This window comes from Crinia signifera, chromosome 1 (genome assembly GCF_055691185.1).
Source record: "Crinia signifera chromosome 1, ASM5569118v1, whole genome shotgun sequence".
NCBI classification, from domain to species: Eukaryota; Metazoa; Chordata; class Amphibia; order Anura; family Myobatrachidae; genus Crinia; species Crinia signifera.
Genome location: NC_139217.1, coordinates 115,499,392 through 115,516,365, shown reverse-complemented (window position 1 = coordinate 115,516,365; position 16,974 = coordinate 115,499,392). Strand labels below are relative to the sequence as shown.

General features: G+C 42.5%; 1 protein-coding gene across 1 annotated transcript; it reads left to right on the top strand.

The window, feature by feature from the left end:
• Window positions 1-2,681: 2,681 nt before the first annotated feature.
• On the top strand, window positions 2,682-16,162 carry FGG (fibrinogen gamma chain). Its single transcript, XM_083172043.1, has 10 exons — window positions 2,682-2,838; window positions 3,143-3,190; window positions 3,274-3,457; window positions 3,584-3,671; window positions 4,568-4,698; window positions 7,874-8,007; window positions 9,748-9,932; window positions 10,868-11,145; window positions 13,078-13,244; window positions 16,026-16,162. The coding sequence occupies exons 1-10, from the start codon at window positions 2,770-2,772 to the stop codon at window positions 16,038-16,040; spliced, it is 1,299 nt and encodes a 432-aa protein (XP_083028169.1). The 5' UTR covers window positions 2,682-2,769; the 3' UTR covers window positions 16,041-16,162.
• The last annotated feature ends 812 nt before the right edge of the window (window positions 16,163-16,974 follow it).

Genomic DNA, 16,974 nt, shown 5'->3' with positions numbered 1-16,974 from the left:
GCAGATGTAACATGTGCAGAGAGATTTAGGTTTGAGTGAGTTATTTTGTTTCTGTGCAGGGAAAATACTGACTGCTTTATTTTTACACTGCAATATAGATCTCACTTTGAAGAAAACCCCAACCAAATCTAATTCTCTCTTACATCTGCCCCACCTGCAGTGCACATGGTTTTGTCCAGCTAAGAAGGAATTTGCCTTTAAGAGTCAACTAGAATAAGGCCCTGTGTGAGACATACTATTTGGATAATATTATTTTTTTTATTACCAGTTATTTGTATAGTGCACACATATTCTGCAGCACTTTACAGAGAATAGTTGAACATTCACATCAGTCCCTGCCCTAGTGAAGCTTACAATCTATATTCCCTACCACATACACAGAGACATTCTAGGGTTAATCTTATTGGGAGCCAATTAACCTACCAGTATATTTTTGGATTGTGGGAGGAAACCGGAGTACCCGGAGGACACCCACGCAAGTACGGGGAGAATATACAAACTCAGCACAATTAGGGCCATGGTGGGAATCGAACCCATAACCTCAGTGCTCTGAGACAGTAACCAAAACCATAACACTGTCCGTGTTACCCAATTAGGGGACACAATGAAGACAGTGAGGATTGACATGCCCCTGAGAGGTGACATATACAGTCCTGTCTGTATTTCCTCTGTGCCCAGACCCTGATGAAATGCGCATGCCAATGTGAGCCCATCATTCCTTCCTTAACATATTCAAAATTAAACTTTCCAATAAATCAAGAAATAATGCCAAAAATTAATTTACAAAAAAATACAATAACTCTAAATATGACAATGGGAGTTTTTTGTCATGTTGACTATGGTAGAAGAACAGTGGTCGGAGTAATGTATTTCACTCCACCAAAACCTGTAATGTGTATTAAAATCACTCCTCCTCCTTTCTGATGCTGCCGTCCAGACTTTCAGGACTTGTGTAAGATATTGGCAGGTATGTCTCGTTCACTATCATTCTGTACAGTAGAGCAGTGGAGGACCATTGCATACACCTTCCACGTTTGTTCACCCAGCAATGCAGAGGTGTTTTAACTTGGGCTCATTTCTGTGATGTTCTGGCACTAAAAGTATGGATGAAAATCAAAACCAGACATAATGTACACTGTTACTGGGCCCAGTGGTGGATGGATATCCCTCTTGACACAAGATGCATGTGCCTAGGGCTTAAACTTGCTGGGGGGGGTGGCAGTATGCTCTCTTTCATGATAGCCCTGATAGGCCGATGGTCAGATGAGGCCAGGTGATTCTCTTTTTCATTACAACTTATTTTGTTTTTATTTTGTTACTGGGGAGGGGGCAATGGCCAGAAAATTGGTGGTGTTTGTGGGGTATGGGGGGGGGGGGGGGGGGGCAGGTTGATGTTGCTTTGGCAGTCAGAGGCCCTAATATCATACTTGCCTACTTTTGAAAACTAGTTTCAGGGAGATTACAGTTGGTAGCAGAATTTTGCATAGTGCCCAGCGTGTCATGCTCCACCGAAAGGACATGGCTAGTTCCATATATGGAGAGATTGTGAAAAGAGATTGTGAACATGGCACCTAGAGGCGAGGGTGTGTCCTGCTACATCTGAGAAGAATATTTTAAATTACTTAGATCCAAATGTAGATGATCCCCAAAGCAGTTAGTAAGAGATACTATACTTGGTAAAGTGCTGGGAAATGGTGCTGATGATTCAGTGTAAATGTATCTATCTCTCATTCCTTTTATCCTCAAACATGTAACAGTGTAATGTGGGCTAGGTGACATGAGATTGCTAGACTAATGAGGGAGAGAGAGAGATTGCTGTTATTTCAGGGAGTCTCCTGATCTACAGTATGCTAACATAAAGGAGCAGTGACATGATGGGGGGGGGTTGATAATGTTGTGCATACAATTTAGGGCCTGACCCATACATTTGCCACTGACTGGGCCCTGGCACTCTCAGATTGTTTTGAATGGCAGCATACTTCATAGGGCAACTAGTTATTAAGAAATTGTTCTGTTGAGATATGAATACACTAAAGTACAATTTTTTTTGTCCGTTTTCCATATACAAATATAAAACTGATTATTTATTAAAATATGTAAAAAAAAAAAAAAAAGAGGCAGAAAATGTTTATTTAATGATGTAGGCGTGTAATAGTTAGAAGATTGTTCTGTCAGGGACTGAAATACAGCAATTGCAACTTAATCAGATAACAAAATACTACCCAGCCTATTTATGAAGGGCTTCCGTTAACTGATCGAGTCTGGGTATTAGGCATGGATGGTGATAATTACACCAAACAGCAGAATTGGGTAATTACTCTGCACTTCATCACTAAGAGAAATTAATGAGTTTTGCAGGAAATTTTTTTTTTTCAATTCTGGAACCATTTATATAAATTAATTACAGATTGCAACTATAGAGACCTTACTGCATTAGTGTCAGTGGTGCCTGGGATACATTGCAATGCTGTGTTCCAACAACCAGCCCCAAATTATGCAAGTCCCTGAAATTTGTCTGCAAAGAGTTAAAGTCCAATGATGTTAATGTTCACTGGCTTTTCAGTGACTAATGTCCTCTTTGTCTGAGGGTCATCACCTCTTTAGCTCCACCCTTTGGCCCTTTATTTTGACCTTTAGACAACTCATTTTACCTGTATGCAGTACTACTGCTGGTCAGTGAGATGAGATAAAACAGCAGCACCCTCCAGACTTCACTTCATTTGTGAACTATCCAACCAAGCAAGCGCAGGAGAGAAAGGACCTGCTGCAATGGCACGATTATACCAGCAGGGGGTACTGTTCCTCCAGTCCATACTCCTGTTCTCAAGCACTTATTCTGTGAGTACTGTATAAGTACAAGGAAAGACAAGTTATACTGTAGTTAAACTTAACAATTGTGGTATTGCTGTTGGGTGGCTAGAAATCCTGCATATAAGTAAGTTTAGTTTTACATGGAAGTCATGGTATTGTAGGGTTAGCTTTCAGTATTGCAGATCAGCGTAAATTATGATAAATCAGCGTATTCTAGTAAAGAACATTTTTACACAGTTTCTAGAACATTATTAGCAGAAAATAAACCAGGTGGGATTATATGTAGATAGATCCTCCAATGCCCCTTATTATAATACCTTTTTTTTTGCAGGCTCTTTTACCAAACACGGATAACTGCTGCATCTTAGATGAACGATTCGTAAGTAAATGTCATTATTTTTTTCAGTTAAAGCCTAAAGTGTTGAGAAAGACTTTAATGTCTTGTCCAATCTCTACTTGTAGGGGGAATACTGTCCAACAACATGCGGCGTCTCAGACTTCTTAACCAAATACCACTCAGAAATAGATTTCCAGTTGGAGACCTATGAGAGGCTTCTAGGTCAAGCACATAACGATACTAGTGAGACCATTATCATAGTGAAAGACATGACAGGGAAGGCCACCAAGCCTGCAACAGGCCAACAAGGTAAGGAACGGCTACTGCACTGTAATGCTTGAGGAAAGCAACAATCATTTGCTTTGTGTACCTGACTATAAGCATAAATGCACATACTGTATTTATTTGTTTAAATATGTTTTTATTGGTTACTAGTTTATGACCCTACTCAGAAGTCTAGAAGTATGCTGGATGAAATCACACGATATGAACAGACGGTTACAAAGAATGAGCAATATATACAGTAGGTATTGTTTGAGGGTGAAGCTTTGGTGCGCTGTGTGTAATACTCTTCCAACTGCACACAGTGGGCGAGATGTACTAAGCCTTTATAGGGATAAAATGGAGAGTGATAAACCACCAGCCAATCAGCTCCTGTTATTTTTCAAACACAGCCTGTAGCATGGCAGTTAGGAGCTGAGTACATCTGGCCCAGAATCACAACTGATCATCACAGGGTTTCAGCCAGATCCTGGGTTCACCCTTACTTATTACTGTTTGGTGGTTATAAGATAGATATCCTAGTGATCTATTCAGCTTCGGGTGGTCATGTTCATCATAGTGAAGAATAAATCACCTTATATATCAAGCCCCCTTTACCACTCTGTTATCTGCAGTATACAGAATACAACGTATCCTATAGAGAAGGGGTGGCCAAACCTGTCCTCAAGATCTACCAACAGTTCATGCTTTTCAGAAAAACCTGTAGACCTATAGTCGGAATGAATGCAGCATGTGTGCAAAAGTGACAGTTAGTAATGTCTACAGCTGTGCACCAGCTAGGTGTTTGAAAAACGTGGACCGTTGGTAGATCTCGAGGACCGGTTTGACCACCCCTGCTATAGAGGTTAAAGAGGAACTTGCGCACACATTTCCCGATGCTTCCTTATTTTAGAAAGAGACATAAGCATATGACTTTATTGAACTAACAGGTTATGTCATCTAACTCGATTGCATTTCTTTGGAGATGTGTTAATTCATGAAAAAAAATATTCTATAACCTGTGAAAAAAAGTTATTTATTTATAGAAAATCTGTTAACTGTTCCTATTTTATAAAATCTCTAGCTTTGATACTTTTGTGTTTAATAAAGCAATGTGGTAGTGGCATCCACCATAATCACATCCTTCTTATGTCACAGAGAGTTACAAGAAATACTTAGCTCAAACACACAGAAAATATCAGTGCTGAAACAGAAGATAGCGCAACTAGAGACACAGTGCCAACAGCCATGCAAAGACACTGTGCAAATACAGGAGCTGACAGGAAAAGGTATGTATATGAAAATTGTTTTAGTCAGAGGTCATTGGTGAGTGCGTGAAACACCTGTACGAAAACTATTTATTCTCCGTTTTTGTGAAGAGATGTACATTATAACTGCCCTGATTTTATATTATGTACATAGAATTATGCGGGAATGTATAGTTCTCCCCAATGTTGTGTTACTTAGAAGAATTATGTGGGGAAGTATAGTTACCCCTGATTTTGGATTACTAATACCTTTTTATAGACTAAAGCCCCGGTCCAGCTGGAGTCAGTGACCACAGGTTTCAAGCCCTAGGTCACTGGACTCAGGTTACCCTGTCACGCTGAGCAGCAACCCAGGTTAACCCAGCAATAACCCAGGTTTTGCGATGGTGTGAAAGGAGTATTAGAAATATGCAGGGATGTACAGTTATCCCCATAGACGTGCTACTTAGAATTATGGGGGAAAGTATTGTTACCCCTGATGTTTTGATACTTGTAATTACGTGCTGGAGAATACTGTGTATTGTGTTCTTAGAATTGTGCGGGGAGCATAGTTACTCCTGGATTTGTGTTACTTTGGATTGCGTTGTGGAATATATTCATCCTCTGCTGTTGTGTTACCTAGAATAATGTGGGATGTAAAGTTTCTCCTGATGTTGTATCACTTAGAATTGTGTGGGGGAAGTGTGTTTCTTGTCATTTAGAAATATGTGCGGAAGTATAATTATGCCTGATGTTGTGTTTCCTCTGTAGGGAGGCACAGTTATCCCTTATTTTAGTATTATGTGGAAATGTATAACCACCACTCCTTTATTGTTACTTAACCATACTTGCCTAATTTCGAAAACTAGTTTCAGGGAGATTATAGTTGGCACCCCATTGTGGGGGTATGTCATGCTTCACCCAAAGGACGTGTCTAGTTCCATATATATGGAGAGATTGTGAGAAGAGATTGTGAAAGTGGCACCTACAAGCGTGGGTGTGTACTGCTACATCTGAGAGGAATCTTATAAAATGGCCTTTATACAAATGTAGATGAGCCCCAAAGCAGTTAGTAAGAACTACTATACTTGCTAAAGTGCTGGGAAATGGTGCTGATGATTCAATGTAAATGTATCTATCTCTCATTCCTTTTTTCCCTCAAAAATGTAACAGTGTAATGTGGGCTAGGTGACATGAGGGAGATTGCTGGACTAATGAGGGAGAGAGGGAGATTTCTGCTATTTCAGGGAGTTTCCTGCAGAATGCAGGAGGGTAGGCAACTATGTTAACCTAACCTATCATAAGAGTATCAGGAACAGTTAACTATGACTGAACCTAAATTTGCATTATGATCCAGATTCAGCAAAGCAAAAAGCAAGCAACTTTCTGTTTGGGACACACCATTTTTCAATGCAAGGCTATGAATGCATTGTAGCCCACAAATGTTAGATAGCTTTATTTTTACACTGTAATATACATTTCAGCTTGAACACCCCCCCCCCCCCCAAAAAAAAAAAAAAAAATCTAATTCTCTCTGCATGTTACATCTGTCCCAACTGCAGAGCAACATGGTTTTACCCATTTGTTTACTTTTTGGTTTGCAAATCTGAATCAGGCCCCCTATAAATGTTAAGGGGAAGTATAGAATCTCCTGATTTCACAATGCTTATAATGTGAGAATAAGTAACTGCCTCTGACAATGTGTAACCTATGACTTACTAGTGAAGTATAACTGTCACTCAAGGTGCATACACACGGGGGGGGGGGGGTTTGCCCAGCATGTATGCAAAGCAATTTTTGCCCGCCCCACCAATTTTCCTGGGGGTGGACGGCTTTCCAAAGCAGGACGCTATGGAAGGCTGTACACTCTGCCACTCATCACAGGTAATATTTTTATATATAGATTATTACTGTCTTATTCTTATAAGAAGACAAATGATAGGTTTCGTTAATTGTGTGATCATGATGTTAGTTAATATTAAAGCTACATTGAACTGTAAGATACAGTATGGCCTGCTTGCAATGGATGAGGAAGGGATGACAAGTGAGGAACCATTTCTCTCATTTACACCTATTTCCACATGCGCTTAATCTAAGGCTGTGAGATGAACCATGAAGCCCCAAGAAAAAGGGCTGCATGAGCAGCCTCCATGGTACTGATGAATTGCATCTTGGGTATGGTGAATTCATGCTGCCTAGGAGTGGTGCATTACATTATCATTAAGAGGATGCGGTCATTTGGTCTACTGCATTATGGTCGACAGTCATTAGGTCGAATCCATTAGGTCGACATGCTAAAAGGTCGACATGACTCTAGGTCGACATGGGAAAAGGTCGACATGATTCTAGTTCGAAAGGTCATTAGTTCGACAGGTCATTAGTTCGACAAGGTCATTAGTTCGACATTGTCTATGTCGACATTCACAAGGTCGACATGGAGTTTTTCACTGTTTTTTGAGCCAACATGTGCCGACAGGCGGTATTTCATGCCCTACCATCCACTAGGGCGTGGTGGGAGAATAAAATAGTGTGCCCGACGCATAGCGAGCGCAGCGAGCGATGCGAGGGGATGCAGTGCACTTTAAACTGTGTCCATGTCGACTGTGTTGACATTCAGGTAAAAAAACAGTGAAAAACCCCATGTCGACCTTGTGAATGTCGACATAGACAATGTCGAACTAATGACCTTGTCGAACTAATTACCTGTCGAACTAATGACCTTTCGACCTAGAATCATGTCGACCTTTTCCCATGTCGACCTAGAATCATGTCGACCTTTTAGCACGTCGACCTAATGGATTCGACCTAATGACTTTCTACCATAATGCAATAGACCAAATGATCCCAACCCATCATTAAGTATGACCTAGATCCAAATTCTCGGGATGCAGTTAAAATCCCGGCGGTCGGGATCTTGGCGTTCAGAATCCCGACACCCCTGGAGGGAGAATAAATTAGCGTGCCGAGCGTAGCGAGGCACCGGGCCCACTGCGTGGCGAGTGCAGTGAGCCCGCAAGGGGGGGCGATCCACGTCCCCCCTTGTCGGGATTTCGGTGGTCGGGATTCCGGCGTCGGGATTTTGAACGCCAGGATCCCGACCGCCGGGATTTCATACTGAATCCTAAATACTCAACCACCACGCACTGGGGTCAGTTTATTTTCTATCAATCCAAGTGTGGAAGTTGTATAGCTAGCAAGAAATGTATTTGTTTTCCAGATTGTCAAGAAGTTGCTAACAAAGGAGCACGAGTAAGCGGTCTCTACTTCATCAAACCTCTGAAGGCCAAGCAGCAGTTCCTGGTTTACTGTGAGATTGAACCATCCGGCAGTGCATGGACCGTTTTGCAAAGAGTAAGCATCCATGGATTGTGTCAAAGCCAAAAAGACAGTTCTGTAAACAGAGAAACACATAGATAGGACAGTCTGTCTAAAGCTGACCATACATTTGTCCGATTTGACCACTTTTCACCCAATTTTGACGATCAAGACAAGAATTTGGGTGAAAAGTGTCCAAATTGCATGTGCTCAGGGCTGGCGCCACCACTAGGCAGCTTTAGGCATTTGCCTAGAGCGCCGGCCACTAGAGGGCGGTACTGAGCTGCCGAGGAGACCAGGAATTCGCAAGAAACCTGCAGCAGCTGCCAAGTACAGACATCGGGACACCCAGCAATTCAAACAAGCAGGGAGCAGGTGGGTACACCGCCTGCCCCCCCCCGACTGGAGCCCGCCCGTGGATTATGATCGTGAGAGGCTGCCGCTACCCTGCCCCTCCTCCCGTGCTGGACAGCAGCAATCCGCTGCCCCCCTGTAGCACTGTAATCCACTGGTGGGGACGGGCTGGTTGCCTAGGGCGCTGACAGGGCTTGCACCAGCCCTGCATGTGCTTCACATCCAAGCACAATTGTGCATTAAAGTCCAAGGTTGGACCTGCTGCACAAAGGATCTGTCAAATTGGACAGCCGCCAGCAGTAGCGAATGGGCATCACATGCCATATATCACATGCAAAAGGACCGCAAGCAATATATTGCATAGGATCCTGCTGCCCGAGAAGCAGGTCAAGGGTAATCTTATGTGAGAAATAAGGGAAAAAACTCTCACCAACCAGCAGAATGGGTGGGGCTTGATGATCTTGACAAGGCCTAGGAAACACCTACTCCAGACCATCTAAGGCTGCAGAAGAATTTGGAATGTATTTTGAGCATATGACAGCTACTGTATATAGGACCTGATTCTGCTTCACTCGCAAAAGCAAATTCTTTCTCTAATGGACAAAACCATGGCCCTTAATCTGGTTGGCTAGCAAAGCGCCATTAGTTTGATCCTTATGCATAAACATCCATTCGTATTCTTGAATGGGTGCCAACCATCAAATGATTTTTGTAGCACTCGTTAATCTAAGTCCTTCTCTGGTGACTTAGATTAGTGGTGCACTGCTTCGAGAAGAGGGGGGGCAGCTGATATCCGGTGATGTCAGCCGCCCACCCCCAGAAGGCAGGTGGCCACCCCTGTTTGCATGGGGACACCCAGCATTTTTGTGGGTACACGCAGGAAACGCATGTGAATGCACACCCACACCCCGCTACTAGACTATGCATCAAGTCTCTGAGGGTGCACGCAGTGAAGACATGCACATGCAGATGTAACATGTGCATACAGAGTTAGGTTTGTACTTCAAACTGATATCTATATTGCAGTGTAAAGATAAAGCAGCCACTATTTACTCTGCACAGCGTTGGCATATTTTTGCACATCTGCAGATTTCTTAGCGTATATCTCAGAATTAGGCCCATAATGCAAAAATAAGGTTATTCATTTGTTATTCAGCTGTAAAACACTGTTCCCCTATTGACAATATGCTGTGTATTTTAGGTTTTGTTTTGAATATAAAATTAGTCAATTCTAAAGTGTTTTCCTATTTGTGATGTCTGAGAACATTTCTTAACTGTGAGCTGATCATCAATACAGTATGTTGTAGCAAGACTACACTGACTATGGTGGTGGATAGCATCTAATAGTACAGATGATTGCTCACTTGCTGAACGACAGCAGCAATAATTTATGATGCAGAACATTTATTTTGTTTTTCCCAGAGACTTGATGGCAGTGTGGACTTTAACAAGAACTGGAACCAATACAAGGAAGGATTTGGATATTTGTCCCCAACTGACACCACAGAGTTTTGGCTGGGAAATGAAAAGATGCACCTAATCACCACCCAGAGTACCATTCCATATGTTTTACGGGTAGAGCTGGAGGACTGGAGCGGTGAGAAGAGGTAAATAAATACTAATACTGACATCTGTGGTTTTATTACAGAGCAATTGTGAATCAATTTAGCGGACACATATTATGAATGAATGTCCCTATATAACAATAAACCAGCAAATGTCACTGTGTTTGCGTGTGTATGTAGCTAGAGACATGTAGAGACATGTTGATGTAGGCCGACATGGACACCGTATAAGTGTACCGCGTCCCCTTGCATGGCACGCTATTCACGTGTCCCCGCGCATGGCACTATTATATTCCCCCTCCACATCCCCATGGATGGCAAAGTATGAACAAGTCATTAAAAAAAAAAAACTTGAAAAACTCATGTCGACCATTTTCATATCAACATTTTGCTTGTGTCGTCCTTTTGACCATGTCAACCTAATGCATTTTGACTTTATTCAGGTTTTGACATAGGGCGGGATGCTATATAGCAGAAATGCGGTAAAAACCCCGTTTTCGGGGTTTCTACCGCATTTCTATATGCTATATGGCGCCTCCGCAGTGTCAGCGCTGCGGAGGGAATCGCCAGCTAAAGCTGGCGAATCCCTGCAGAAGCCTATGGGCTTCTTACCGCAGCGCTGTTTGAGGGATCCGTCACGGATCCCTCCCAGCGTGCCCTGCGGCCGGCGCCGGGGTCTGCGCATGCGCAGATGGACTCCCGGGTCACAGACCCGGAAGTCCAGTGCCGGCACCGCATCGCAAGGGACAGCTCTTACCGCAAGAGCTGTCCCTTGCATGAATAACGGCATATGTTATAGCATATGCCGTTACTAATAATGCGATGTCCGGCGAAGGGGGGCCGCGGATGTTATAACATCCCGCCCATAGTGTCGACTAAATGACTGTGGTCGACCAAATGACTGTCGACCTAGACATTGTCAACCTAACGACCACATACTCTAAAGCTTGAAATGTTCTTTTTTTTTATCTATTTAGCGTAGCAGACTATAACACGTTCAGAGTAAACCCCGAAAAGGACAGTTACCGGTTGACCTATGCTTACTTCCTTGGTGGGGAGGCTGGAGATTCGTTTGATGGCTTTGATTTTGGAGATGATGCCAGCGACAAGTTCTTTACCTCCCATAATGGCATGCAGTTCAGTACATTTGACAAAGATAACGATAAATATAATGGAAACTGCGCAGAACAAGATGGCTCTGGATGGTGGATGAACAGATGTCACGCCGGCCATCTCAATGGCAAATATTACCAAGGTAATATTATTAATGACCTAACATATTTAAAAGCACTTGTGTTATTATTATACCCTAATGGGGTGTGGTATGGGACTCCAACAGGGGGGATCCCGACGGCCAGTATCCTGATGTTGGAATCCTGACTGCCAGTGCTCTGACAGGGGGGCAAGTGCAAAGAAGCCCCTTGCGGGCATATGCACATGTGCAGGGCTGCTGTGTGGGCACCTTTGGTGACTTGCATAGACGCCGAGGGGTTCGCACAGGGGAGGTGGATCAAATTGGGCAGGGGGTGTTTGCATGGGGACACCCAGCGTTTCCTGGGCGTACCCATGAAAACACTGGGTGTGCCCATACAGACACAGGCAGACAAGCTGCCTGCCAGGGGCAGGCAGGTGACATCACAGGACGTCAGCCGCCCGCCCCGTTCTCGGACCAAATGCCGAAAGCCTAAGTCAACCCAGTCTGACTTAGATTTGCGAAGTGACCATCAAATTATTTCAGCCCCGTACGCAACCCTGTATGAAAAACATCTGCAAAGCAGCTGGGATGTATGGACCATGGTGGTGGTGGGCATTCACACGGGTGACGGGTGGTGATAGTTAACTCGCTAAGCAGCGAAGTTATGCTGCTTAACGAGTCAACCAGAATCCGTCTCATTAAGTACATATGTTTAAAAATTTATAACAGGCACCACTATAAATTACAGAGAAGTCCAAATTGACAGCCTTATAAGCCATAGATGATTTCCCAAGTTATTTGACAGTCTTCTCTTGCTGGTTCCAACCAGCACCGAGCCTCAATACTTGCAATATAGAAAATTATACATCGGCACATATACATATACATAGGAATTCAGTTATTGCAGAGCGGATTTGCCTTGCTGGGATTTTGCTAAAAAAATGTTTGCTACCCCATAGGTCAGTGAGAACTTTTAGGGAAAACTCAGGAGGCGAATCAGGCTGCTGTTGCTGGCAGTTAAATGTGGCGGCAACAGCAATCTTCTCCCTTTGCCTATATTTGAATTTATAATTGAATAGGGTAATACTGTACCTTCATAATGGTATCCCCCTTAATTTTGCATGTACATGAATCAAACTTTGTAATAGGCATATCATCCATTACTTATCAGTATCTAATCCATTCAGTACAGGTAAACGCTGCAAAGACAGAGCTACAACATTGTCAGACTCCCATGTTGATGTTGCATTGCTGATTGCTTTTAGATAAACCTATGCTTTCATTTTTTTGTTAGTGCCCATTGTTATTTTTACAGGAAAACCCTTTTTATAATTTGCAGTATTTCTATTAGTGCCAGCAAGTGAGGTAGTAATCTTGTGTATTCTTAGCTATTGTAAATTCCCTACGAAACAGATATACAACACACTAATGCTGTGTACACACGGTTAGATATAACATTCAATTTTGACTATATAGTCAAAATCAAATGGAAAATGAATAATAGAATTTAAATCAAATGCACATCGAATGCTTTCAATAGAGCATTTGATGCAGATTTGATCCCGATGCGCGTTCACGTTTAGTGAAAATCGAAAAAAGAAAAGTAGTCTTGCTAGGCAAGACTATATAGTAGAAATTAAATCGAATGCCAGATCAAATCGAAATCAAATCGAATTCCACATTTAAACGTGTGTACACACCTTTAGCACATTCTTGTCAGAAGTCAATTAACCATAAACCAGTATGTTTGTGTGAGGAAATCAGAGAACTTGGAGGAAATCCATCAGAGAACATACAGATATAGCTTTGGTGGGAGTCTAACCATGACCCCAGTTCTGGGAGTATGCTAGCCGCTGTGCTACTGAGACAAGATTTTCTAACCTTTAATTTAAATATAAGCTTTTCTATACTGACTCCAAAGATCTACTCGGGTAATGTACAGTAGTGTGCAAGTAGATTGCTAATAACTGTGTTCCACTGTTTCCCCTGAAGGTGGTACTTATTCTGAGGCAGATACTCCAGAGGGCTATGACAATGGTATTATCTGGGCAACATGGCGCAGCCGATGGTACTCAATGAAAAAAGTATCAATGAAAGTCATTCCTTTCAATCGATATGGAACAGATGGCGGACAGTTTCAGGAAACAAAGGGACAAAAGGTCGGATCTGATCGCCGAGGAGATTACTAAAATGACATGATATCAACGTTTTATACTTATCCACCATACTGTACCTCATGTATTTCACTAGATCCTGTTTACAACTCAGACCTTCATTTTCTATAAAGAATTGTTTTACTGTTGACAAAACTGTGGATTCTGTCATGGAAAATATACAAACACTGTGATATTTTCTTCTGTTGTTTCTAGTATTTGATTCTTGGAATGACAATCAGTAATATGTATATATCTATATATAGATATATATATATATCTATATATAGATATATATAGATAGATATAGATATATATAGATATAATAGATAGAAACATACCTCCCAAAGTATATTTACCTCGAAACTGGACCTTTGCGCGGCACCTATTCAGGTGATCAAAGGCTCTCCCATCCTTATGCATGCCAGTGGGACATTGCAGCATGCAGGAGGGAAAGTGGGAAATTCTTTAAATAAGTAATTGTCCCACTGAAATACTGACAGTTGGGAGATATGTACGGTATGCAATTGCTTGCCCTTCTAACTGCCAGCCACTGGCTTGCTTACATTAGATCCTTTCATGAGAAGTGTGCAGACATAGGTGTCGATCCTATTAGGTGTAGATGATTCGCACTGGCAAATCATCACGGCACCGGGTGCACTTTATGGTGTCCTGAATTCACTTAAAATTGCCCGCACCTCCATAGGGTTGTGAGCAATTTTAAGAGAATTCGGCCCAGCAAAGGATGCAAGATCGGCTTAATTCGGGTGCCATTTCCAGTGTTTAACGGCATCCGAACGGTGCCTCGCACCCATCGGCGCTAATAGGATTGACCCGTAGATTGAGCTATCCCAATGGAGCTTAGCTCATTTTAAAACATCTGATTTTCATTCCAGCTAATCCCATATACACAATGCAGAATGAGGTGGTCAGGCTGCTCATAGGCAAACTGTTACCTGTTACTCCACCAGCCCCCCAATTTTATTATTTTCATTATTAGGTTATATGGGACCGTGAGAAAAATATGTGTAGACTAGAGTCTATTTGTTATGTATAAATAAAAATTCTACACAGTACTTACATGCAAACTGGATGTATAGCTTTTATTTGAAGTTCTCATTGGGTAGTTCAACAGCAATAACAGGTAACACATCATGTCCACAGCCAGTGGCAGCGAGAGGGGGGAGGGGATACTTATTACCAGGCCCAGGTCTAATGGAGGCCCGTTACCTAGCAGCAGTAACAGGCGCAGCACTTCTCAACTCAGCAGCAGTGTGGCAAGGAAGGTACTTAAAATAATATTTTTCTCTGTATATTATTCAAGGGGTGCATGCCACACCTCACATGATTAGGCCATACCCCCCCTGAAAAAAGTACCTGGGCTTGTCTAGGCTCTCTACTGACGAGTCTGCCCTTTATGTTGATGCCTCCAGACAGCCAAGGCATCCCCATCCTCATCTTGCACCACAAAGTCGTAATGAAAATAAAGAAGGGAATCACAAAGTAGGGTTATGGGGCCAGATGTACAAAGCTTCAAAAGTGATCACATGGAGATTGATAAACAGTCAGCCAATCAGCTCCTACCTGCCATGTCACAGACTGTCATTGAAAAATGTCAGGCAGGAACAGATTGGTTGGTTGCTTATCACTCTCCATTTTATCACTTTTGAAGCTTAGTACATCTGGCCCATGGTGGGGGGGATGGGCTGCTCTACTACCCTTAGCAAGTGGTGATCCCAAAGACATCTTTCATTTACCTAGTGAGAAATCCACCACTGCCCATAAACAACTATTGGTGATAGCCTAGGTAAACCCATTAGTGGCAACCTGTATGCATTAAGTTGCTAATGCTGTAAATGATTAATGTGTTACTTGTTATTAGTTCAGTTGATTCTAATGATATTGCACTGCCAGTAGTGCATGATTAACTGACTTGTAAGGACTCTGTAGAGTAGAACACACATATAATTGTAACAGTAATTGCCTCTACCATAAATACATTGCAATATGGTCGGCAAGCAAACGTTCTGTTGTTAGTTATTTCATCAAATCATATATAGGGCCTGATTCGGACCTGCTTGCTAAGCAGTGTTCTTTCGCTGCTTAGCGTTCACTAGCCCACCGGGGATGTGAATGGCCGCCCCCTTCACCAACCAAATTCCTGTTTACACATAAATTTGCATGCGGCCAAACTCGCTAAAAATCATTTGATGGTCGTCTACCACCGAGTCATTTTTTACTCATTCGAAAATAAAAGTCAACGTAGACTGACTTTTATTTGGCTTGGACATGGCCGAAATCAGGGCGGGTGCTGACATCATGTGATGTCAGCCGCCCACCTCGTGCAGGATTTGACATGCCCGTTTTATTGGGAACCACCAGGAAACGCTGGGCATTCCGATGGGACAGCCTCCTGCCCGCCCCGCTCTATGCAAACACCTTGTCGAGTTTGATGCTCGCTGAAGGCATTTGCACAGTGGGTCTGTACAAATGCGTATTGATGGCCATACACATGTGCAGACCTGTAACATCGGTCCCCAGACCGAACTCGCTATAAAGCGAGTAAACCTGAATCATCCCCATAATTTCAGTTGAATAATCCTTCAGTAGGAGCTAATGTAAAAGGTAAAGGTTAATGAAAACCCTACCTACCATATATAAGAACTACAGTATACAATGTGATAGTGGTACTTTCGCTGTTAACACTATGCCATGATGTGCATGTTTTCTGCTTTGATGTCTCGCTCAGAATACAGTATGGTAATACGTTGTTCTCTTTCATTGTAGGGCGGAGACATTTAAATTGACAAATTTAAACAAAATCACAAGATTTTTGGGATACGGAATGTTGCAGAACCTTGCAGTCTGTAAAATTGCACTATATCCAATAGGAAAAAACACATTAAAACATTTTAAAAAAGAAATTCAATAGTCTTTATATTTTGTTCCAAATGTTTTGGCAGTTCTATATCGCCCTTTCAGCAATGGTTCATCTGTCTTTTACCCTGTAAATAGCAGATATAGAAGGGTATTCAATCTGTGCCACTATTTACGCCTGTGAAAATAGCGGTACTCACCTATTCAATGCTGCCGTTTCCAACAGCATTGAAGACTTTCAGATTGTGCTTTTTTTCCCCAGACGAATCTGAATTATCGGAAGCGAACGATAATTGTTGAATGTTCGATTCTGACAATTTAGCGTCCCTTTCCAACAAAATGTGGTCGTTTTGACAGTTGGAACAATGAATACCGACTGCCGAGTTGCAGTCTGAACAGGTTGAAAATGGACGTGAATCCGACTGTCGGGAACGTCCCGACAGTAGGATTCGGGATTGAATACCCCCCATAATTGAAATATAGTGGATGTTATGAGGATATAACAGGGGTAGACAACATGAGGCACTGTGGATCTACATATGCCAGAATGAGCTGCCTCAGTTGTAGCATGCTTTAACAGCAAAAATGTGGCAGGTCATGCTGGGATATGCTTCAGAGCATGCTGGGAGTGGGATATGTAGTTCCACAATAGCTGACATGTCCCAACCCTGTCATTATTATTATTATTACCAGTTTTTTATATAGCACACAGATATTCTGCAACGCTTTACAGAGAATATTTGAACATTCGGTACTCTTTACTTAGTTGGGCGCCCATCGTGGGGATCGCGGGCATCGCGGCCAGTACATTAACGGCCGCGACGCGATGCCCGCGATCCCCACGATTTCACATAGGGTT